The 26,370-nt window shown below is 40.8% G+C and overlaps 1 protein-coding gene across 4 annotated transcripts in view; it reads left to right on the top strand.

Annotated features, from left to right (window-relative positions):
- The window catches only part of LOC122445883 (SEC23 interacting protein), a 38,256-nt gene extending 30,552 nt beyond the window's left edge, over positions 1–7,704 (top strand). For 2 of the 4 annotated variants that reach the window (XM_043475327.1, XM_043475330.1), the window contains exons 16-19: positions 886–1,071; positions 1,957–2,119; positions 2,593–2,694; positions 6,193–7,704. In XM_043475327.1, the coding sequence (XP_043331262.1) occupies positions 886–1,071; positions 1,957–2,119; positions 2,593–2,674 (431 nt within the window). In that variant the 3' untranslated portion in view covers positions 2,675–2,694; positions 6,193–7,704. The remainder of the gene's footprint in view (positions 1–885; positions 1,072–1,956; positions 2,120–2,592; positions 2,695–6,192) is intronic. The other 2 variants (XM_043475329.1, XM_043475328.1) reach the window with 2 other exon arrangements.
- Positions 7,705–26,370: the final 18,666 nt, after the last annotated feature.

The following is a 26,370-nucleotide window of genomic DNA, read 5'->3' as shown; positions in this document are numbered from 1 at the left end:
TTGATAAAATTTGGTAATAGTTTTTGAAATTGGGAAGCAGAGTAATTTTTGAACTGAAGACCAAACCATCAAGAAATAAATTTTGATGCTCAGTCAAGTGAGCTGTTTTTTCCTTGGTAACTATAAATAAACTTTTTCTTTTAAAAAAATTTTATTGGACAAAATGGATTGATAATAGTTCCAAGTAGGGTTTAGGTTTCTTTTATGCCTATTAATGGTGTATATTACTTCTTATTCATAGGTTTAAAAGAAGGAAAAGTGATCATGCCCTCTTACTTAAAATTTTTGTTCTTTTTTTTCTTTAAGTTTGCATTATGCTTTTCAAACATAATTAACTTTTGAAGTTAAAATGAGAAATTTGATACTTTGATATTCTTAAAATTTTGAATTAAAATATTATTTATTAGACAAAAGTAGAAAAAGTAAAGGGGCAGTAGTTTCTTCATTTTTAAATTAGTTTAAATTGTGATTATATCAGAATCTCAAATTCTCAAAACCATTCACCAATACATATTAGAAAAACAGTCATCTTTTTAGTCTTGTGGCCCCATTTTTTGACTTATAGTATAAAAAAAGGCCCATAAATGTGCTTATACATTTTTATGGTATTTGAATTCTGTCTTTTTTTTCTTTTTTTGGAGAGAGGAAATGTATAGGTTTAAGCTGGATCAAGTTTAGTCATTAAAAAAATGATCGAATAAGACTCCACAGAACATTTTAACATGTTGAGCGTTCTTGGCTGAGAAACTCCCGTGTATTTGACATTTAAGAGAAGAATAAGAGGTCTTACCTCGTTTGAGAATAGTGTAACCTGTGTTTTAATTTTTGCGGTGCAGAATTTTACCCAGTAACTAATACCTTGTTATGTCATCTTAACCTCCTTAGAGCTGAAAGAAAGTCTCTCTCGGATGGGGTCTGATCTGAAGCAGGGTTTCATCAGCTCTCTGAGAAGCGCCTGGCAGACACTGAACGAGTTTGCCCGTGCTCACACCTCTTCAGCTCAGTTGCAAGAAGAGTTGGAGAAGGTAGCCAATCAGATCAAAGAAGAGGAAGAAAAGCAAGTAGTTGAAGGTAAATTTGACATTTAAGGCATTTTCCAGTGCAAAAATTATTTGTGAACAAAGCACACATAAATTATTTGATGATGCTTTTCCATTATAGTCCTTTTTGTTGAAATGTAGAGGCTCTTCCTATAAAGGAAAATCTGTTTGGACAAACTACTTCAAAATGCATGTCATCCTTTCTTTTTAAACTAGATTTTGGGCTGATAGTTGCAGGTTTTACTCTGCTGCTGTTTAGTTGCTAAGTCATCTCCGACTCTTTGCAATCCCATGGACTGTAGCCTGCCAGGCTCCTCTGTCCATGGGATTCTCCAGGCAAGAATACTGGGGTGGGTTGCCATTTCCTCCTCCAGGGAATCTTCCTGACCCAGGGATTGAACCTGCTTCTCCTGCATTGGCATGAAGATTATTTACCACTGAGCCACTTGGGAAGCCCAGGTTTTACTGTACAGGCTTTAAATCTTGAGATTCATAAGGCCAGAGTGGAATGTCGGAGTTGAGAATTAAGTTGGTATTCAGGCGTTTGAATGACCCCCTGTGAGCAGAACTCTCCTGGTTGTGTCTGACTTGTCACTGTAGACTGTACGTGCAATGTCAGGTCATTGTGCCATGATGTCTTTGATTCTTTCAGGTTCTAATTCTGTTTCCTTTCTCTCTACAATGCTCTCTCACCCCTTTTCTTCAAAACTCCTGTCAGCTGCTTGGCTCTCTGTCCTCTCTCCCGGGCAGCCAGCCCCTCTCCCCCTGGCTCTTTGGAGGAATGGGAAGTGAGCCTGGTAGCTCCCCAGGCTGCTGCGTGTGTCAAGCAATTTTCTCTTGAGCCCAGAAAGTCAGCTAAAGTCAGAGGATAATGATTAAGTGATTGACTTTGATATTGAAATGGTTTGAATTCTAGCAGAAAAGATTGTTGAAAGTCCAGATTTTTCCAAGGATGAGGACTACTTAGGAAAGGTTGGAATGTTGAATGGAGGCCGTCGAATTGACTACGTTCTTCAAGAAAAGCCAATAGAGAGTTTTAATGAATATCTTTTCGCTCTTCAGAGTCACTTATGCTATTGGTAAGTATTTACCTTTGATAGTGTTCATGTGCCAGCACATACTGCAGTTCCGTGAGATTCTTGCTGAATTAGCATTTGTTACGGAATATTATTTTGAATGCCCATATATTCAAAATCAGTGTTTTACCCCATTAGCTTAGTTATCCACAAGATGGCAGCATGTCACCTGTGTTTGACCAAAGACCTCTGGTACTTGCACATATTGTTGAGATACATTTCAGAGTGGGAATGGTAGGGACTTTGAATGCCATCCTTTCATATATCCTCTGTCACCAAGGGGAACGGCAGCACAGCTGTTTTGTTGCTGATCAGTCTTTATCCATTTTTTAAGGACAGCTCTGAGATTATACAACTTTGTTTTCATTTGCCCTCCTTAGCTAAAGTTGAATAGAACCAAAGCTGCCTTTCTACCTTTATGCATAGAGGTTAATTTCTCATTATCTCTTAAGTAAATGTGCTTTTCTTTTTAATAGGGAATCAGAAGATACTGCTCTGTTATTACTTAAAGAAATTTATCGAACAATGAACATTAGTCCAGAACAGCCCCAGCATTGATTGGACTTCAGCTTCACAGTGTGAGTTTATCTTTATTGCGTGTATAAATTCCGAAGGTTTCATTCTGAGGCTTTTTTTTTTTTTTGACTACACCCTGCACATAGGATCTTAGTTCCTTGACCAGGGATCAACCCTGGGCCCCCTTTGTTGGGAGCAGTCTTAACCCCTGGACTACCAGGGGAGTCCCATGTCTTTCTCTTCCTCTCTTACTCACCTGGCAAAACCTAAATCGTAGTAAACCCTTACTCTGAACCTCACTCAAGTAGCAGCACATGGCCAGAGAAAAGTCAGGCAATTGCGCTAACCGTACTCACTTCAAATCTATGACCAAAGCATCCAGTGGGCAGTCAAGCCTGCAGTATTGTTCTGCCACACTTTTGCTGGTAAATTCCCTTCCCCACACTGAAGTGACTGTTATTTTGCTCCTCTCTCTGCTCACATTTCCCACAGCCCTTGACCGTGACCCTACTCTCTCACACTTTGGAGAGAAGCCAGAGAACCCCGCTCTGACCACCACCAACTTTACCCACTCTTCTTACCTTTGTATCTTTGTGATTTTCCCGCATCCACCCACCCATCCATTTGTCCATCCATCCACCCACCCAGCATCTTTCCATCGTTTGCTGAGCACCTTACTTACCTGCTAAGTGCCTAGGCCCTGAGGGTTACAGCAATGGACCACACAGTCTGCCCTCAAGGATCTTCTTTCCTCTAGGAGAGGACAGACAGTAAATGAACAATGGAAGTGAGTCAGATGGTTAAAAATAGAGCATCAGGATAAGGGGAGAGGGAATACCTTTGAGATGGGAACAAGTTGCTGTTGTATGTAAAATGGCAGGGGTCATCCTTAATGATAGAATGTCATTGAAGCAGCTGAGCCAGGTAGATATCTGGGGGAAGAAGATCATCTCAGACAGACAGAATATGTATCAGAGCAAAAGAGCTGCCTCATCCTTTTTAGTGATTCCACCACAGTTTGTTTTAACCATTCCTTACCGTTGGGCATATGGGTTTACTAGCATGAACAGTGCTTCAGAGATGCATTATATTTATTTATTTATTTTTCATTTATTTTTATTAGTTGGAGGCTAATTACTTTACAGTATTGTAGTGGTTTTTGCCATACCAGAGATGCATTATATTTAATAGTTGTATTTCATTCATAGTTCTTTTTATTAAAATCCTTAATTTATCTACCATTGTTGCATGTTTAGGTGATTTTCCAATTTTTCTCTATTGTAAATAATTCTTAACATGTAGTTGTATCTACTTTTTGTGCATTTCTGACTGCTTGGCATAAATTCCTAAATCTAAGAGTAGTCACATTTTAAAAAGATTTTTGATCTGTGTTTATTGGGAAGTTGTATTTCAGAAGGGTTGCAGAAGTTTCATAGCTGCTGTCAAAATAAGTGCTAGTTTTTCTCTACCCTTGTCCATATTGGGTATTGCTGTTTTTTAAAGTTTTGCTAATTTGATAGCTAGAAATTGTTATGCGTACATACTAAGTCACTTCAGTCATGTCCGACTCTTTGCAGTCCTATGGACCGTAGCCCTCCAGGCTCCTCTGTCCATGGGATTCTCCAGGCAAAATTACTGGAGTGGGGTGCCGTGCCTTCCTCCAGGAGATCTTCCCCACCCATGGATCAAACCCGTGACTCTTTTGTCTCCTTCATTGGCAGAGGGGTTCTTTACCACTAGGGCCACCTGGGAAGCCCAGAGGTTGTTACATCATTGTTTCATTTTGCATTTCTGTTACTAGTGAAATGAAGCATGTTTAGTGTTTTTAACTGGCCATTTCTTTTTTTGTCAATTGCCTGTTTTTGACCTTTATGCTTTTTTCTGGAGGTGTGGGGGGTATGATATTTTTGCTTCTTACAGATTTATAGTTATGATAGTTAAATTAACGTTTTGTCATTACAGTTTTTTTTGAGTTTGGCATTTGCCTTCTAATAAATAAATACTCCCTTTTATTTTTAAGGGGTAGGATCAGGGAGCATGTTTAAAAAATGTGAAGGCCAGTCTTTTAATATTATGTAGATAATTACATTTATTTTCTTTTAGTTTTTATATGTTTTTGTTTTTTCACCTGACTTTATAGTTTTGAAGGATATGGTATAGAGAGGAATTTAACTTTTTTCTTAAATATTTAATCTTTTTTGCCTGTGCCTTATATTGAATAATGGACCTTTTTGTTGTTGGTTTGATGTTTTTTACATGTGCTGTTTTGACTTTTTTTAATTCATACACCCAATATTTGTTTTCTAGGTTTTCTGACATCTCTTCTTTTGACTTATTTGTCTACCATATTTTACTGATTTCAAGTTACGTATTTTTTGCATTTCAGCATCTTTACATCTGGAATGCATCTTAAAAAGCAGCTGTTGCCTTAATGAAAGTTTAGTTCTCCCTGAGAGGGTTTGAGTTTTCTTCTACAGTCACTGGGGGGCACTGCTAGTCTGAGTCTTTTGAAACTCACTTCTCTGCTTGAGATCTTCTTGGCCTGTGCTGCTAGTGTGCACTCAGGTCATAAAATCTGCAGGCTGGTGGGGGTGGAGGCACCAGGTCAGTATCAAGGAATTTCTCCCCCTTCCTGTTGTCAGGGAAGTGGTCTGCAGCATCTTTGCGTTCTTTCTGGAGGAAGCATTATTATTTTTATTATTATATTTTTACCCCTCATTGAGGCTGTTTGGGATTTGATATCCCTACTTTTTGTGAGGGTCTCTGTGCCTTTTAGACTCCCTACCCTGGGCATCTTTTCTTTGCATGATGCATAAAACATTGTTGCATCTTACAATTGACAATGTCTTAGGTTCAGTGAAAGTTTTTAATATCTGGTAGTCTACTTTCTTAGTATACCATAGTCTTGGATATTATTCTAAATGAATTTTGAAATGATTTAAATTCCCAACATTCTTTCTGCACAAAACAAAGCAGAACAAACAAAATCCAAACAAACAGTTCTAGGACTGTGACATCATCACCTACTATGAAAAATTAAGACCCTTTCATCTTACACATGATTTGTTCACTGTAATTGTTTTATTTCTTCTTATACATGGTTGTAAAACTTAGGCAAGAGCTTAGTTCCTAACAGTGTACTGACACTATAAAATAATTTAAAATCTTAACAGTCCTTCTATACATGGTTCATTCAAGCATTGACAGTTTTGCTGAATTTTTTTTCTGTCCTTTAATTTTAGAATCACTCTTTAAAAAGCCTCAGATTAACCTGACAGATAATTCACTTTATGTTTTGCCTTTTATTTTTTGTACTCATTTTGTTATGAAGATTATTAAGCTAGTTGACCTCACTGAACACTCCCTGATGCCCTTCTGTCCCTCAAGAAGGCCTGTCTGAGGACTTCGTGTTCACGGGCCGTGTTCTTCCAGGCAGTTTGCAATGTTCGTTTGTTGCTTGACAGTGTGTTCTTTCATTTCAGAAAGGAATGACATTGAGTTTTTGTGTTATGTCTGTTAAGTTTGTAAAGTTGACTGAGGATTCTTCTTTTCTTTTCAAGATTCTCTTGTCTTTACAGAAGCTTGCAGTCTAAATTACAGTGCCGAGAAAATCCTCGGAGGACATTCCCAGTCCTCTCCTGGGCTGGCTGACAGAGAAGTGATGCATCAACAGTTCCTGTGCTGTCCTTCTCAGATGTAGGGGTTCATTTAAAGAAAACATGCAGAACAAAAAGACAATGAAAAAAATCAGTACCGCATTTGGACTGTGTAGATGAGAAAAAGAAATGTTTAAAATGATGCAGTTTAAAATTCCTCAGATCAGTTTAATTGTATAGTTGTCAAAGTAATATGTGCTATCAATGAAGAATATTTGTCGCATGCAAACGGTTGTTTCTTTTTCCTAAACTGTTGTCAGTGGTCTATTAAACTTGCATTTTTAAATTAATGTAGTATGTTCTACAGACTTCTCAAGAAACTATAATAATACAGTTTTTTAAAGATTTATGTTCAACTTTTTAAATGTGAATTATAGTTTGGGCTGCTTTAATGCAGGGTTATTTGTATTTGTTAAGCGGAAGTAACCAAAATCACTGCTGTTCCAAGCTCCACTGTGGTCTTGGAGACTTCCAGGCCGTTACCAGGATGAGAGTGGTGAGAGGAAGTGAGACACTTCTCACTTCACGGAAGTCCTGTGAATTCTTTCCCAGCGTCGCTTCCGCTAGCAGCGGGGAGCAAGCAAGAAGTTTCTCCATTTTATCAACTATGGTAGCTGTGCAATCGCCTTAGTGCTGAAGTTGCAGTTAATATGAGAACCACAGTAGAATTTTTTTGGGTTTTGGGTTTTTTTGCCTTCTATTAATTTCACTTATACCAAAGTATTGGAAAGTATGAACAGTATGAACTTCTAGACTGTAGCTCTATTTCATGAAAAGACTGTTCTGTGATATTTTACTTTGTTTTACTGTAACTTCAGATTATCTAAATATTTTCCTAATACTACATGGGAATGCTGATTTGCTTTTGTTATGCAGTAGGAACATTTTACACTGTTTACATAGTTCTCATGGAACATAGAATTTTTTGAAAGTCACATATGATACACATTTTTTGTGTATATATATTAGTGTGAATAAAACAGTAACATCAGTGCATTTTTCTAAAGCAGAAAACTTCTGTAATTTTCTTGTCTTCCTTAAAAGTATTCCTTTGAGTTCAGTGTTTATTTACTTTTCATTGTGAGCACCTGCTCTATAGTTAATGTCTAACTATAGCATTTGCTCCTAATAATAGAATTAGGACAGTAGAGTTTTTGAACTGCAGCTGACCCCAGACAGCATCGTTTCCACAACCTTATTCTGCATCCAAGGACACGACACTGAATGCCTTTGTCAGGCTGCTGGTGGCAGGTCTGGGCTGGAGTACAGTTCCACCCACTCCCTTTTGGCCTTCATTTCTCGACACCAGTGCTATTACTTTTCACTTAATTTCCTCCTAACTTCCCCAACCGATGAAATAAAAATAAGAGTTATTTATGTATATTTTAATAAAATCCAGTTTGATTTTTCAACTTACAACTGGTTTTGTCTGTATTATTCAACCTGTATCTTCTGAACATTGAGCAGAGGAGAAGAAACACTTGAACCAGTGTCCATAGTAGAAACATACGCCAGTGCAGTTTTAGGAATCTTGCGATTTTAACACTTTAGAAGATAAAAAGTAGAATTTGGGGGCGTGTATTTATGTCCCTCTTCAGTTTCTTAAAAAAAAACCTAAAGTCAAAACAGTAAGTAGGTCCGAGGGCAGAGTCTCTTTATTAGTATTGTTCACTGTTACAACCACCCTGCCTGGTACGGTCTTGTCACAAAGTAAGGCACTTTGCAAATATTTGTGAATAAAACGATTTTTAAAATGAGAAGTAGAATTAAATAGAGACCTTAGCATGACTGTTCAGACCAAACCTTTCACAAATTGCATATTTTCTTTAATTTTGCATTCTTTTTAATATGTTTATTGTTTTTGTCTGCACAGGTATCTGTTGCTGCTCTTGGGCTTTCTCTAGTTGTGGTGCAAGGGCTGCTCACTGTCGACTTCTCGTTGCAGAGCACGGACTCGAGGTGCTCAGGCTGCGGTAGTTGCTGCCCATGGGCTTAGTTGCTCTGAGGCTTGTGGAGTCTTACTAGACTAGGGATTGAACCCGTGTTCCCTGCACTGCAAAGGTGAATTCTTAAGCCCTGGACCACCAGGAAAGCTCCCCATTTAAAAATTTTAGATGAGATTATAGCTGTTGAGTAAAGCCTGACCTCTCCTCTTCCCCCAGCAGCCTTAACCTGGTTTGATGCTCTCATTTTCTTCTGATGAGGGAAGTCAAGTCTCTAGTGATCCTGAAATCATTTCATATGCAGAGTTTGGGACTAAAGTCGAAAAGTGTCTGTCTGAAATTGAAGGTCAAAGAGTTGTAAAATTGATAAGGATAATCTAGGTTGCTTCCTAAGATATGAATTTTATTTATTTTTATTAGTTGGAGGCTAATTACTTTACAATATTGTAGTGGTTTTTGCCATACATTGACATGAATCAACCATGGATTTACATGTGTTCCCCATCCTGAATCCCTCTCCCACCTCCCTCCCCATCTCATCTCTCTGGGATAAGAAAGCTGTGGTACATATACACAATGGAATATTACTCAGCCATTAAAAAGAATACATTTGAATCAGTTCTAATGAGGTGGATGAAACTGGAGCCCATTATACAGCATGAAGTAAGCCAGAAAGATAAACAACAATACAGTATACTAACGCACACATATGGAATTTAGAAAGATGGTAACAATAACCCTGTATGCAAGACAGTAAAAAAGACACAGATGTATAGAACAGACTTTTGGACTCTGGGAGGTGAGGATGGGATGATCTGAGAGAATAGCATTGAAACGTATATTATCAAGTGTGAAATAGGTCTGGTTTCTTAACGTGGCTGTAGTAAGAGGAAAGTTACCTTCCAAGACTGATGGGCCTGTGTGTTTTGTGATTTCACCAGATAAGGATGTTTCTCAAAACCAGATTGTGGCTATAGTATTGATAAAAGAAAACTTGACAGATTATATTGATTTTTGAGGTAAGTCTTGAATATGTTCCTGGAAAGGTGTGCTTTACATAGGCCATTGATAATGAGGACATAAGCATAGACAGCACTGTCCTCACAGGGATGATGCTCTATTCAACATAGCAACTCACCGCACTATAACTAGAGTGCTGGAGATGAGGACTGTCCTGGAAATTCCAGAGTCGTTGATCTTGGTATTTATTTTACTGTTGTTTCAGGTTTTTGACTTGAGGCATCTAACTTCCTTAGTGTTGAGCTTCATTTCACTGAACAGCATTCTTGTGGTGACTTGTTTTCCACGTAGATCATCCCATCTGGGAAGAGGGTGCCTTGAGCTGCAGACACTGAATGCTCTGATTTTGCTCCAAGTTAATGGTTCTCATTGTGACAATAATTTGGCACTGGTTAGTATGAGTTATTAATAGTTCCCCAGGGCAGGTCCTCTAAGGCGACTTGATAGAATTTAGTTCCTTTACAAGTTATGACAAACCTAGGTAGCATATTAAAAACAAGAGACATTACTTTGCTGACAAAGTGTCTGTCTAGTCAAAGCTATGGTTTTTCCAGTAGTCATGTATGGATGTGAGAGTTGGCCCATAAGGAAGGGTGAACGCCAAAGAATTGATGCTTTTGAGCTGTGGTGTTGGGAGAAGGCTCTTGAGAGTCTCTTGGACTACAAGGAGACCAAGTCAGTCCATCCTAAAGGAGATCAGTCCTGGGTGTTCATTGGAAGGACTGATGCTGAAGCTGAGGCTTCAATACTTTGGCCACCTGATGCGAAGAGCCAATTCGTTAGAAAAGACTCTGATGCTGGGAAAGATTAAAAGCGGGAGGAAAAGGGGACGAGAGAGAATGAGATGGTTGGATGACATCACTGACTACATGAACATGAGTTTGAGCAAGCTCTGGGAGGCGGTGAAGGACAGGGACATCTCTGGGAGGCGGTGAAGGACAGGGACATCTCTGGGAGGCGGTGAAGGACAGGGACATCTCTGGGAGGCGGTGAAGGACAGGGACATCTCTGGGAGGCGGTGAAGGACAGGGACATCTCTGGGAGGCGGTGAAGGACAGGGACATCTCTGGGAGGCGGTGAAGGACAGGGACATCTCTGGGAGGCGGTGAAGGACAGGGACATCTCTGGGAGGCGGTGAAGGACAGGGACATCTCTGGGAGGCGGTGAAGGACAGGGACATCTCTGGGAGGCGGTGAAGGACAGGGACATCTCTGGGAGGCGGTGAAGGACAGGGACATCTCTGGGAGACGGTGAAGGACAGGGACATCTCTGGGAGATGGTGAAGGACAGTCTGGCATGCTGCAGTCTATGGGGTCACAGAGAGTCAACATGACTGAGAGACTGAACAATGAGCTGAGGTGCTGACATGGCATTTCTGCTCTTGTCTGTCTCCCTGCAAAGCACCGGATGGATCGTCAGTTGACTTGTCTCCTTGCTATTTCTATAAGACTTCCAACAGGTATTAGTCTTTTTCTGGTATTTCACCTCTAAAGTGAGCTTACCAGAATCTTGACTATGTTAAAGAGCTCTGGTTGCCCACCTGCCTTTGTGTCCAAGCTCTCTCTCTACCTCTTAGCTGTGGGACCCACGCAAGGTCGTTTTTTCCTAAGCTCTTGGCAAAGTGTTACTGGTCAGTTTCTTCTTTCATGAAATTCCTCAACCTCACAGTTGTGAGGCTTAAACAAAAATATGAGTAAAGAGAGTATAGCGGTTCTGGGCTTTAGTAAGCACTCAGAACATTAGCTAATTATCACTACTGTTGCTCTTTTTATCATGAGCACTCAGATTCAGGGAAGACCCATGTCTTTGTGCCACTTGCAGTCCTCCCTGGGCTGTACTTGGCCTGGTTTCTTGTCTCTGAGGGATGCCAGGAAGGCTGAGCGCCCTCCACAGACGCCAGGTGTCTGCAGGTGTGGAGGCCTAGAGGTGTAGGTGACTGGGGAGGACACAGGAAATGTGGAACCAGTTGGGGTGGGGCTAGGGGTGGGGGGGGTGGGAATGCTCATGAGTCTGTCTTCATGCAGGTCAGTGGGACACTTAGAAAGCCCCTTTGAATAACTTCTACGTGCCCTGATTCTCTAACTCCTTTTGGTATGAAAGTGAAAGAAAGTGAAGTCGCTCAGTCGTGTCCAACTCTTTGCAACTCTATGGACTGTAGCCCACCAGTTCCATCCATGGAATTTTCCAGGCATGAGTACTGGAGTGGGTTGCCATTTCCTTCGCCAGGGGATCTTCCCGACCCAGGGATTGAACCCGGGTCTCCCGCATTGCAGGCAGACGCTTTACCATCTGCGCCACCAGGGAATCTCCCCTTTTGGTATAAGGATCGAAAAAACGTTTTCCTTCCTAAATTCTGCCTCCTTTTCTCCCTGATATTTTATTTTTCTACTCTAAAACACCAACTCTGCTGCAGATTTTCTCAAACCTATTGACCCCATGGACAGAGGAGCCTGGCGGGCTACATCCCATGGGGTCACAAAGAGACGCGACTGAAGTGACGGCACGCACGCAGCATTGGCCCCATAGAGCTCTGAGAATGACTTCATGTTGTTAACACTAGTGGGCGCTCGTGAGACAGTGCAGCCTCTTCATTTAATGCTTCCTGCTTGCAAGTCTGAAAGCAAGTGAAACGCCTTTAGACAGTATTCACACTTCATGACAGTAAGCGGTCACGGTGTATGTTTATGACAGGAAACCTCAGAGTGACCTGTAGAACAGACCAGGGATTAGCGGACGCATCCTGGAGACAGCGGCCAGTGCTGCGTATTTGCTCGGGGCTGAGCTGCAGTTCAGGTTCACGGACAGGTGGGATCGGTGTACCTGGGGTGACCCACTGTGTTTTTCTTTCACTCAACCTATTAAAGAGCGACTTTTGGAAAGTTTTATTGTAGAGATTTTCATATACTCCACAGTGTGGAGAATGTGTAATGAATTGCCATGGATGGACCCCTGCCCTCGCCTCTGGTGGTGCCAGGGTCCGCCTCTCTGTAACCCAAGAGGCAGGTGAGAAGTGGCAGCCAGGGCCAAGCGCGGAGAGTGCGTTCATGATGTGGAAAGACCTGAGCGGGGAAACGGCATCACACAGTGGGGCAACTGGAAGAGAGTAAGTTGTGCATGGAACACAATAAGAGCTGTTAGAATGTATTGAGTACAGTTTTCATTAAAATTGTTTTAAAGACAACATTTCTAGTGGTGCTTTTTCTTTTTGTAAGCCACTTGCTGGCATTCACTCTTGCTGAAAGGAACATGGTTTGGAATATAGGAAAGTGCTCACTACCAACCAAGAGGCATTCCTTTTTTCCTGTACTTCTCAGAGCCTGTGCCCAGCTGTATCTCTGAGACCTGCCTGCTTCTCTTTCCGAGGAATGTTTATTAGTCAGGAGGTAAAAAACTTTTGGAGAGCACTTCTCACTCTTGGAGAAGCTTCACGTGGAGGAGGCTGTAATAGTTCGGAATGTTACTCCTTAGCATAGAACTGGGGAGAGGAATTTGTTTCGGGGTGTGAACTGTGTTTCAGGCGTTGTGCAAACTCTTTCATGTCTTTACAGAAACCCCATGGGAGTAGGTTTATTCTTCCATTTTACAGATGAGAGAACCGAGGCTCACAGAAGCTAGCCGTCTTGCCAGGGCCACACAGTTAATGGCAGGGAAGAATAAAGTGTACTTAAGACTTAAAAATAGAAGGAGATCTCTACTATAGAAAGATACTTGCAAATTGCCTCTTTTTGAAACACCCAGGTAGTCACAACACTACCTCCCCCTGCTTTTTTTTTTCCCTCCCACAAGCAAAAGCATTTTCAAAGGATCCTTAGAAAGAAAAGGGTAAGTTTTAGGAGATGTGGATTATAATTTGTTTCTGTTGTTTGCACCTGGAGTGCTTTTTCTTTTTCATGTAGGGGGCAAAAGCCTTCTGTTAGAGGAGATTCCTAAATATTGGTCTGAACAGGACCTAAATGTTTGCATAACTACCTTTTGAACTGAAAAGAGAAATAAATGGAAAGATGGCCTTTTGTCCTTAAAAAAAGAGTGCAGAGGTGCCCTGGCTCGTGTGCCCACCTGAACGTCTCACTGACCGGTCCCAGGTTTTAGATGTTGCCTTGGGGCTGGTTCTCCATTCTCACTGCCATCACCCTGGCTTTCCTTTAGCCCAGGCCCCCCAGACACCGTGCAGCCCTCCAGCACCCTCTGCCCTCCCCTATCCCTGTTGGGGGCTTTCTCTGGTTCAGAATTTCCTGTCCTCCTCTCTCTGCTGCCCCAGCCTCTCTGCCGCCTTTCCTGCTGCTCCCTCAGGATGAACCAAGCTGGCTATTCATTCTCCCAGTTTGCTCTTCCTTTATTATCCTTTCCCGGCCTCTGCAGGAGACCAGAGCCTTGGGCTCCCACCTTCTCCGCAAAACCTCTGCCCTCCAGAAACCGTAAGTGGGGCGGCTTCCCCAGTGCTGCTCAGTGATGTTGAATCGACATTTTACCCTGGTTTGGCCGCAGGTGTCTTAACTCAAAGAGCACCGTTCAACAGGGGAGAATGACTAGCATGGGATTCCAGCCTCCACGTCAGAGGGAGGCAAAGCCCCAGGACACAGAAAGGCCAATAAAAACGCCTTTCCTCTCCTCTTCCCTGAGGCTGGCGGCCTCTGCCTCACTGTGCTCCACCTGCACCCCTCCCCAAACACAGCGGGAACGTGAGTTTCTCATCTCACAGCTACATCTTGACCCTCGTGGGCATCCGTCAGGTAAGAGGAAGGCTTCATGTGTAGATTTCAGCAAGTGGCTGGCGAGGGAAGGAGGTGCATGGTTCTAAACATGCAGTTACCTGGTGAGGTGTCCTTTATAGGCTGGAAGTTCATATTCATATTAAGGATCTGGATTTAATGCTTTTTGTTCCTCCTATTTAATAAAAAAAGAATCTAACTTTTCCTGTGAAAAGGTACATAATAAAATCCGCCCCCCGCCCCGCCCGGCTCAAAGTATCAGTTCAGTTTAGTTCAGTCGCACAACTGTGTCTGACTCTGCGAGTTGTGTCCATGGACTGCAGCACCCCAGGCCTCCCTGTCCATCACCAACTCCAGGAGTTTACTCAAACTCATGTCCATCGAGTTGGTGATGCCATCCAACCATCTCACCCTCTGTTGTCCCCTTCTCCTCCCACCCTCAATCTTTCCCAGCATCACGATCTTTTCGAATGAGTCAGTTCTTTGCATCAGGTGGCCAAAGTATTGGAGTTTCAGCTTTAGCCTCCGTCCTTCCAATGAGTATTCAGGACTGATTTCCTTTAGGATGGACTGGTTGGATCTCCTTGCCGTCCAAGGGACTCTCAAGAGTCTTCTCCAACACCACAGTTCAAAAGCATCAATTCTTCAGTGCTCAGCTTTCTTTATAGTCTAACTCTCACATCCACACATGACTACTGGAAAAACCATAGCTTTGACTAGACGGACCTTTGTTGGCAAAGTAATGTCTCTGCTTTTTAATATGCTGTCTCGGTTGGTCATAGCTTTTCTTCCAAGGAGCAAGCATCTTTTAATTTCATGGCTGCAGTCACCATCCACAGTGATTTTGGAGCCCCCCAAAATAAAGTCTGTCACTGTTTTCATTGTTTCCCTATCTATCTGCCATGAAGTGATGGGATCGGATGCCATGATCTTAGTTTTCTGAATGTTGGGTTTTAAGCCAACTTTTTCACTCTCCTCTTTCACTTTCATCAAGAGGCTCTTTAGTTCTTCTTCACTTTCCGCCACAAGGGTGGTGCCATCTGCATATCTGAGGTTATTGATATTTCTCCCAGCAATCTTGATTCTAGCTTGTGCTTCATCCAGCCTGGCATTTCACATGATGTTCTCTGCATATAAGTTAAATAAGCTGTGTGAAAATTTACAGCCTTGTCGTACTCCTTTTTCTATTTGGAACCAGTCTGTTGTTCCGTGCCCAGTTCTAACTGTTGCTTCTTGACCTGCATACAGATTTCTCAAGAAGCAGGTCAGATGGTCTGGTATTCCCATCTCTTTAAACTGTAATTTTTCCCAAAGTATCATTCCCCAAAGTATTATCTCATGTCAAAATACTTAGTTTCTTTAAATAATATCTGTGATACCTTTTATTAGATAGACTTTTCTGGATACCATCCAGAAATTCCTAACTTGTCTGTTTTGAAGGTTTCTGTCATTTACATTAGAAATTCTTTAGGTAGGTCATGGGTATGAGAGGGAGGGAGTTTATTTTATTCAGCATTCGGTAGGCCAACTCTTCAGTCTTATAATTCAAAACATACACTTGTAATAGCAAGTTGTTTATTTTTTGAGGTTGTGTCTCATTTCTTTTGGCTCAAGTACCTTTCACTGAACTTCTGTTAAAATTCATTTTCTGATGCCACTTTTCATTTTTCAACAAATTTCAGAATCAAGCCCTCAGTGCCTCCACTTTTTTCCCTCTTTTCCCTGTCAGTTTTGTCAACACCTGAGTCTACTCAGGCTGTGGTCTTTGGATGGCTGTGTGTGATTATCTCCCTCTGTCATTACTTCTTATTGTCTGGGGCCTGTGGAGTTTTATTCTCTAGAAAATGACAATATTTTGCCAACTGAAAATGAGAGTTTACCTCGACTGTACACGATGAGTTTTGAATGGGTGACTTTGACTCTCAGTCCCCTCCAGATGAAATCTGTGAAGATGAAGGTTTCTGAATCCTTGGGCATTGATAGTTGAACATGTGCTGCTTATCTGCAGAGAATTAAATCCAATCTGCTGGCTGGATTGTAGAGTCACGTCTGTCATCACTTTCTTTGGAGCAGAAAGAGGAGCATGAAGTCTCCTCCTGGCATATCTTAAAGTTCTGGGAAGAACTTTCTTGAATTGCAAGAGTGAGTGTGTGCAGTTAGCTGGAACGAAATTCCCATTTGCCAGGCCCCAGAGGGAAATGAATATTTAAAGAAGCTTTTATTTTATAGCTGTTGTTTAGCTTTGCAAAGTGCAGATCCCAACCAGCTTTAAAGTGTTCAGTTTTATTTTTTTGCTTTTGAATTTTAATTCATTTTAAGAGTGTCACATCTAACGAAAAGACACCGTTTTTCATAAGACATATTTAGTATGGCGAAGTAGAGAATAAGATCAGTTTTTCTTAAAACTGCTTTAAGTCAAGAAAACATTTCACAAAAATAAGAGTATATATGCTTTAATTTCTATAAACCATGTCTGTGTTAACAATATTTGGCTAAAATGTTCATTTCACATTAATCAATTTCACAGTTTTAATTTTTGTCTGGAATTAACTGTCTCATCCTTTTTAGCTGTGGAAGAAATTACTCCACAGATTTTTTTGATGAATTTTTAGCAAGTTAAAATATCTGAAAAGGTCATGAACAGATAAGTCACTAAAACAGACTCTTACACTTGAAATAAAATGTTCATATTCATTACTTACCTTAAAAATACAAATTAAAATATAAAAGAAGGGACTTGTTTTTTAACTGCTCATAATGCCAAAGTTAAAAAAAAAAATTGGCATGAAAGCTCATCCATTGCTGGCAGAAATATCAACTGATACTTCTTTTCCAGAGACAATTTGGTGTAATATGTATCAAGAGCCTTAAAATGGTCTGTACCTTTTAACCCAGTAATTTCACTCTGAGAAACAAAGTCTTTAAAAAAATGGACAAAGCTTTATATATCCTGGATTGTTCATCCTGGGAGAGTTATAGAGTGAAAGTCTGGATACAAATGTTTAGGGTAGTTTAAACAAAATTACATGGTCAGTTTGGGAAGAAGTTGGAGGAGAAATGGGAATAAGACCTGGAAATTCACAAATTTCTAGTTTTGGCCATGAAGAGTTATTGGACAATAAGAGCCCATGGACAGTTCGATAAGTCTGTATTTCTGTCACTATAAGAACAGCCCAGTTGTATCACTGCCAGGCAGGCTGGCAGCGCTACCTGTACAAGGTCGGCTTTTCAGACAGGGGCGCTGTCCTAGCGCAGATGATGCTAGCTAGAAGTAGCCCCGTCTGGAGATCAGTGGATGTGCATAGCTTGAACTGTGGCTGGAGCTGGGAGCACAGGAATCCTCCTAACACGTCCTCGGCAATCTGAGGATCAGAAAGGGGAGGGGGCCTGGTCAGGGTCGCAGATAGTGACAACACCAGCATTGCAGTCTCCTGAGCCCAAGTTCATCTGTGTCCATTTTGAATCCTAAAGAGAATAGCTTCTTTATATGTAACTCTGGCATTTGTGGCATCAGAATGGCATAAGCCCATTTTATAGATAAGGAAACTGAGATCAGCAGTATGGCGTGACCTATCCAAGATCACATTATAAGTAACTGGTGGCATTGTGGTCAGAGTAGAGAAAAGAAAATTTTTTTAAGGAATGAGATGAAAATTCAAGCTTTTAGTTTTCCTCCAATGTTTGGACAAAGTCTTGGAGGTTGCTGACCAATATTCTTTCTTCTTTAGTGGATTTGGAAGAGAGAGGAGTGTGTTATCATCTAAAAAAAGTTCTGTTCTTCACATGTGGCTGTGTCTCCCACAGTATCCTTCCCTTGTCTTTTTCTGCCTCAGGTAACTGTTGATAAGGTACCACCGGGGACCCAGGACAGCTGTTTCTTCACTCTAGTGACTTGTGAAAACATTTATTTTTCCTCCCTGTGGGCTGATACTACCTCCCTGTCCAACTCTCCTGCTTTGGTGTTTTGTCAGGATCTTGCGTTTGTCCCACCTGAGGGAACAGGTGTGGTGGTGATGATGGATATTTTTTTTTCCAGTGCAAAATACAGTCATAAAACTTTATAAACTTGAGTCAGATCCATAAAAAACTTTACAAGCAGCTTTAATAGTTACCGTTACTCCTTTTGCTGAACCTCACTTTCCTCTTGGCAGAAGACGTTCATGAACTTTTTGCATTTGATATTTGCACTAATGAAGGGAGGAAGATAAGCTGGCGATGAGCATCTCCATCTTTAATTAGATGAGAGAACTGACATTCCCAGAGGTGCTGTGACTTTTCTGAAGTGACTCAGAGGAGTGAGCGCTGAAGCTGGGACTTGAACTCAAGTCTTCTCCCTCAACGTCCAGTTCTCTGTCTGTGGTGTTATTTTGTTTCTGTGTGGAAGTACATTATTTATCAGCACAGGCAATTCTCACTAGGCCTTAAAATTTATAAACATGAAATAGCTCTTGGCATTGTGTTGGACTGAAAATTTGGAAAACGCAGAGAAGCATAAATGAGAAAATAACAATCACACATATTTTACTCTCACCATTTTGCATTTTTCCTTAGTAAAATGGGATCACATTATAATATTTGGAACTTCCTTTTCTCATTTACTGTTTTTTGAATTTTTTCTGTTATGGTAACAATCTTCTATAAAGTCAAATCAATTTTTACTTGATATTTTTTGTTGTTTTCAGTTTTCCATATACATATGTATATGTGTGTGTGTGTGTGTATAGATAGGTGCACCATACATACATCATAGAGGTTGATCAGATAGATCAACTTTTTTTTTTTTTTACTGTTTTTAAAAAAATGAATTATTTATTTTTGGCTATGCTGGGTCTTTGTTACTGCGAGGGCTGCTCTCTAGTTTTAGTGCTGGAGCTTCCTGTTGCCGTGGCTTCTCTCGTGGCAGAGCATGGGCTCTAGGGCGCGTGCGCTTCAGTAGCTGTGGCTCCCAGCTCCAGAGCACAGACTCAGCAGCGGCGGCACACGGGCTTAGTCGCCCCGAGGCATGTGGGATCTTTCTAGATCAGGGATCGAACCTGTGTCTTCTGCTATGGCTGGTGGATTCTTTTAGCACTGAGCCACCAGGGAAGCCCCTGGTGATGAACCTTTTGATGAACCTTCTTTCAGAGGAAGCTTCGTGAACATGTGAATTAGATTTTAAATTCAATCACTGAACCCGTGTAAGGTGTCTCAGAGGTCAAATGATATAGGAAGTAGCTAAGGAAATAAAACTTTGTTCACTTGATTTTATTTGAGTCTTTGTACAACCTCTTTTCAACCTTAAAATCACCTTCAAGATTCTGTTTCCTGAATGGAAATTCCATATATATGTGTTAGTATACTGTATTGGTGTTTATCTTTCTGGCCAGTTTTTTCTTTAACCAAAAGGGGGTAAATTGTTTCTAAACCACAAACTGGTTTCACCAGTGGATACTATTTAAGTATGGCTTGCATATATGATCATGTAAACCTAATGATCCAGTTTCTGACCCTTCTGACCCTTTGAATTGTCTTGTTTATGCTGTGTGTATGATTTGTATTGCATGCATTTGTTTTCATTTGGGACATATATCTTACTTTAGAACTTGATGTGACTCATGTAGCTAATGTCAGCAATGTTTTAAATTTCTTTTGTAGTATTTGTGCTTTTCACTTATTTGCTCATTTAAAAATGAAATTTGTTGAATTTGAAAAACAATAGATAAATGTATATGGATAACTGACTCACTTTGGTGTACACCTGAAGCTATCACAACACGGTAAGCCAACTATGTTCTGTTCTGTGCTTTGTCACGCAGTCAAGTCCAACTCTTTGCGACCCCATAGACTGTAGCCCGCCAGGCTCCTCTGTCCATGGGATTCTCCAGATGACTACAGGAGTGGATTGCCATGCCCTCCTCCTAGCCCAGGGATTGAACCCAGGACTCCTGAGTTGCAGGTGGATTCTTTACCATCTGAGCCACCAGGGAAGTCTAATAATACTGCAGTGGGTAGCCTGTCCCTTCTCCAGGGGATCTTCCTGACCCAGTAATCGAACCAGGGTCTCCTGCATTGCAGGCAGACTCTTTATCAGCTGAGCTACCAGGGAAGACCCTAATCAACTATACTCCAACACAAAATAAAAAGTTAAAAAAATTAAATTTGCCCTTGAACATAAAACTTTAATTTCAGAACATGTCATTATTGGCTTTAGCATATTGTTTCCTCAAAAATCTGTTCAGGCTCTCTATTTACATTCTAAAAGCCTTAAATCCAAATTATGAATATGAGAAGGGAAGAAGGGGAGCAGAGTAACCCACCTAATGTTGTCTCTCACCAAGCAATCGTATCTTGCAAAATATTCTTGTTCCTTTTTAGCTTTTTTCCCCACCCAATTTTTATCATCCAACTCATCACATTTTTCAGTTGTGATGCCGTGAGGGAGACTTCCATTTTCAGTGATGGTAGACTAGCTTATTGTACACCAACCCTCCCACTAAAAGCAACTAGAAAATATACGGAAAAAGTGTTTGAAAGTAGCAGAGACCTACCAAAGAAGCAAGGACTTGAGGGACCAAGAGTCCAGAGAGAAGGGAAGGCTGACATTTGGTGCCACTTCTCCCCTTGAGGTTATTGCTGAAGCAGAAAGTGCCAATTGAGATGCTATTAAGGTGAGCACTCTGGCATTCTTATGACTGAAGAGACAACATTTACAGCTTAAGGCATACAAGGGATTCTGAAAAATACCCCCAACATTTCAACTGGGACTTCTAATGATCTACTCCTTCAGATGGGGATGAAATGGAAGCAAAGCAGCCCTCACAAGGACTATGGCCCAGATTTACATTGGCTTAATCCTTGATTGTAAAGTGATCTACCCCTCTCCAAACTGCCTGCAAAAGGCAAAACACATTTTTCAGGGAAGGCAGATAACATCATCTAGAGCTTCAAATTTTCTATATAGTTTTTCATACATGATAACTAATCTATATAACTAAAAACCGAAAAAAAAAAAAAAAGACAGACCTATAGTATATCCAGACGTTGGAGTTTCTTAGACACAGATTTAAAATAATAGTGATTAATATTGTCAAGAAATAGATGATAATTTGGAGGATTCTTTCAGAGAACTGGGCTTCCCTGGTGGCTCAGACGGTAAAGAATCTGGGATCCAGGTTCAATCCCAGGGTTGGGCAGATTCCCTGGAGAAGGGAATGGCTACCCACTCCAGTATTCTTGCCTGGAGAACTCCATTGACAGAGGAGCCTGGTGGGCTACAGTCCATGGGGTCGCAAAGAGTTGGATATGACTGAGTGACTAACAATTTTAGAGAACTATATATATATAGTTCTAAATATATATATATATATATAAACTTTCTATATAGTTCTAACTAAATACACACACACACACACACACACACACACACACACACACATATATATAACTGAATGGAAATTCTAGAACTGAGCACTATGGTAATGGAAGATAAGAATTCAGTAGTGAATTTCATACCAGGTAGGACATAACTGAAGAGATGAATAGTGGATTCATAAGAAGGTCAGAAAGAAATAGACTGAAACTCACAGAGGAAAAAGATAGAAAACACAGGAAAGAGTGTAAGAAGAGATATATGGAATATGATGGAAAATCTAAATATGTGTAATCGGGGTCCACAAAACCAGGAGGACAGAGAGAGCATTATTTAAAGAGATAATGAGGATTTTCCAAAACTGGTGAATGGTTTCAAGAAACACTGTAAACCCTTGTCTGGACACAAACAAGGAAAATCACACACTAAGGCACATCGTGGTAAAACGCTAGGTGGCTTAAAATCACTACTTCAGTCGCTATTTGGCAAGAATGTCTTCACCTCAGTGGGCAGCACCGTGGCTATGAATTTCCACAACTGCTCCCAGAGCTTTGCCTTTAAATTCTCACCAGACACATCTCTTGTTGGGGGTACAATTTCTAAGGACCAGCTTTTGACCTTGGTAAGATCTCTGTGCACTCAGAGGGTGGAGTTCTCCTCTCGCTGCGCTTTTGTCTGTGATCCCAGGCGAGAAATGCTCAGTGCCTAGCGTGCCCTGGCTGGTCTCCCACTGAGGGACTGGAAACAGATTGCCTATTTTTTTTTTGGCTGTGCCACTCAGCTTGTGGGATCTTAGTTCCCTGACCAGGGATTGAAACCGGTCAGCAGTGAAAGCGTGGAGTCCTAACCACTGGACTGCTAGGGAATTCCCAGGTTTCCTATCTTTGTTCCACCACTTACTCATCATGTGATCTCACTTCTTGAAGCTTTTCAGTCCTAAAATGTACAATAAAGATGATAATGGTTATTTACACTTTTTAGGGGTAGTATGAGAATTAGATGAGTTCATGGATGTAAAGTTTTTGACATACAGGAATTAATGGAATTAGTGAATGAGTTTATTTTTAAATCTCCTCTACCCATGTCTTCAGTCTGATTGGCAGCCACATATTCCTTCCTTAATAATAGCTGAGGCTTCTTCAGATTTTTGTGCCTGGCTCATCCCAGTGGGAAGTAACATGAAAGGAGAAGAGGTGGTATACATTTTATATCAGAGGAGAGAGCTTAAAAATTAATCTCTTTAAGTATGTACAAGAGTTGGTGAACTTCATCTTTCAAAAGAAGTGACATTGAAGTTAGAAAAGTTTCTGAAGAACCAGAGAAATCAGATCCTGATAAAATCAAATAAACCACCTAGATTGTTAGACATTGCCACTCTTACTATCCTGACCCAATTTAAATATGGTTCCTGTTTCTGCCTTAAAAAAAAATCAATGCATAAAATACACCATTTTCTCTATCATAAAATTCTTTAATAACAATTCCACTAATTTGGATCCTGTATTCCTGATTCAGCTGTCTTCTGACTACTGTTAACTCCTTAACTGATGCATTTTAATATATGCATATGAACTCATTTTCTGTAATTATTATACTGCAAAATAATTTATTCTCATTATGTTCCTCCTCTTTAGGTAAATACATATTTATACAAAAAATTGTTGCATAAAATTGGAAATTAAAATAAATCTCACTCAAATAGTATTTCTAACCACTATTAGCATCAACTTGTCTGATATTTGACTCTCCATCCACAAAATTAAGAGAAATCTCCATTCACAGAGCACTAATTGTATTAGGCACTGGGAGAAGCTGTCACTGTGCTGGATCTCATTTGGTCTTCACAGCAACCTGGAGAGGTCTTTACTTTGGACCCAGGGCATCATTTATTTTTTTCACTAGGCAGAAATTTCATTTTAATACAATATAAAATTACTATTATTTTTGGCTTCACTGCAAAAGATCTTGCCCTGTGGGATCTTAGTTCACCAACCAGGGATTGAACCCATATCCCCTACAGAGGAAGCACGGAGTCATCACCACTGGACCACCAAGGAAGTCCCATGAATATAAAATTATATGGGAGTAACATGAGATATCTTAGTCTGTTGGACTGCTATACAACTACCGTGGACTGGGTGTATTATAAACAGAAATTTATTTCTCACAGTTTTAGAAGCTGAGAAGATCAAGATGAAGGTGTCTGTAGACTCAGTGTCTTGTGAGAGCTCACTTTCTGATTTGTAGATGGCTGTCTTCTCACTGTATCCTCACATGTCAGAGGGGTGAAGGAGCTTCCTGGGGTCTTTTTCATAAGGGTACTAATCCCTTTTGTGAGGGCTCCATCCTCGTGACCTAATTACCTCCTAAAGGCTCCACCTCCTAATATCATCACTTTTTTTTCGGTTCAATTCAGTTGCTCAGTTGTGTCCGACTCTTTGCGACCCCATGAACCGCAGCACGCCAGGCTTTCCTGTCCATCACCACCTCCCAGAGTTCACCCAAATTCATGTCCATTGAGTCAGTGATGCCATCCAACCATCTCATCCTCTGTTGTCCCCTTCTTCCCCTGCCCTCAATCTTTCCCAGCATCAGGGTCTTTTCCAAATGAGTCAGCTCTTCACATCAGGTGACCAAAGTATTGGAGTTTCAGCTTCAGCATCAGTCCTTCCAATGAATACCCAGGACTGATCTCCTTTAGGATGGACTGGTTGTATCTCCTTGCAGTCCAAGGGACTCTCAAGAGTCTTCTCCAACACCACAGTTCAAAGCATCAATTCATCAGCGCTCAGCTTTCTTTATAGTCCAACTTTCACATCCATACATGACCACTGGAAAAGCCATAGCTTTGACTAGATGGACCTTTGTTCACAAAGTTGGAGGTTATGATTTCAACATATGGACTTGGGGGAAACATACATGTTCAGTCTGTTGCACCAGGTAAAAAGTGAATTTTTCACTCTATCCCCTTGTCCTAGTCCCTCTCTTATTTATATTTCTTTGCAATGTTTCCTCAGTATTTTGTAATTTTTGTTGCTGCGGATGTGATGATTTTTTAAAGAACAATTTCCAGTTGGATATTGTTAGTACATGGGCAAGTATTGATTATTATTCATAATCTCATGTCAGTTGCCTAACTCTTCACTCTTATGAGTACTAACAATTTTCAGTTGTTTTTCTTTCATATTTACTGAACGTCGGTTTTCTCATCTGTGAAATGAAGATAGTGTTGCAGAGCTTTAATAAGGATCAAAGAAGATAAAGAAGCTGAGCTTAGTGCCCAGCTCAGTGGGGGCTTGATTAATATTAACTTGGAGTCTCACTTCCACCATCTTCACGATAAAATCTTTTCTGCATGACTCCCTTCACTGATTGTGGGAAAAAGGATCACAGAGAAATGATTTGATCAGAAATGGCTCTACATACAGTTGCTGATACAGAAAGACTGACGTCAATCAAGAGGCTACTAATAGTTTTTTTTCCCCCAACTCTTCACGTGCTTAAAACGTTGTGGCAAAATTCACCTAACATAAAATGTACCATCTCAACCATTTTAAGTGTAGTATTGTCTCATGAAATATTTTCACCTTGTTGTGCAACCATTGGCTTCATCCATCTCTAGAACTCTCTTCATCATGTGAAACTGATGAAGTAACTTGCCACTCCCTTCCAAACGATGGCAGCCACTGTTCTGCTTTCTGTGTCTATGAATTTGATGACTCTAGGTACCTCATGTAAGCGGAAACATACATTATTTGTCCTTTTGTGTCTGGCTTATTTCATTGAACATAATGTCCAGGCTTCCCTGGTGGCTCAGACGGTAAAGAATCTGCCTGCAATGCAGGAGACCTAGTTTCAATCCCTGGGTGGGGAAGATACCCTGGAGAAAGGAATGGCTTACCCACTCCAGTGTTCTTGCCTGGAGATGTCCATGCATGGCGGAGCCTGGAAGGCTGCAGTCCCTGGTGTCACGAAGACTTGACCACCACTGAACAACTAACACTTTAATGTCCTCAAGGGTCATCCATATTGTAGCATTTGTCAGACCTTTTTAAAGCTGAAAAACATCCTAGTGTATTAATATGTACATACTACATTTTGTTTAGCCATTCATCCATCAGTAAACACTGGGGTTGTCCTACACCTTGGTTATTGTGAATAGCTCTGCTTTGATTGTAGGTGAACAAATAGCAACTTGAGTCTTTGCTTTCAATTCTTTAATGTGTTTATGCCAGTGGGTTTTTGAAAGCTAGAGCACATTAAGGATAAAATTCATGTGTGCCTTCTCTGGTTTCTGTAGCCCTTCGAAGAACGGCCTGACCAGCAGAGCCTGGGCATCTTTGACTGCTGTGGCAGAAAGGAGGGGTCTTCAGTTGACTGTCATTGCGTGTTGAGCTTTCAAAGCCCCCACCAGCTTGCTGTCTCAGCTCTTGTGGCTGCAGGAAGCACTGGACAAATGCAAGATTTGCTGCTGCTGTTGCTACTCACAAATGTACATTTTTCTATTTTATTGTGTAATTCCAACCGCTAAAATGACCCTGCACAATGTAGAAGCTGCAACCAAGCATTCACATGTGGCTTCCAGGAAAATAAAAATGCAGCAGGAAGCAGCAGCAACAGGAGAAACAAAATTTTTTTTCATTTATTTATATTAGTTGGAGGCTAATTACTTTACAATATTGTAGTGGTTTTTGCCATGCATTGATATGAATCAGCCATGGATTTACATGTGTTCTGCATCCTGAAGCCCCTTCCCACCTCTCTCCCCATCCCATCCCTCTGTGTCACCTAGTGGAGAAAGAAATTACTGGGAAAGACTCACAATATGAAATGCCTCGGCTGCTTTTTCCCTCCCTCTCACCTTCATTTAAATGTCCTGTATTATTCAATGCAGCATTGTTTGTAATGGCAGAGGCTGTAAACAACCTCGATGTCTATCAGTGGGAAATGCTTAGATAAATCACACTTCTCCACACCGTGTGAGATTGTAGTGCTGTAAAAAGGATGCTCCACCTTTTTGTAGAGAAAGATCTCCCAGATAGTTAAGTGAAATAACATAGGT

Source organism: Cervus canadensis, chromosome 8 (assembly GCF_019320065.1).
Source record: "Cervus canadensis isolate Bull #8, Minnesota chromosome 8, ASM1932006v1, whole genome shotgun sequence".
NCBI classification, from domain to species: Eukaryota; Metazoa; Chordata; class Mammalia; order Artiodactyla; family Cervidae; genus Cervus; species Cervus canadensis.
Note: the sequence above shows the minus strand (reverse complement) of the source record. Positions and strands in the feature narration are given on the sequence as shown.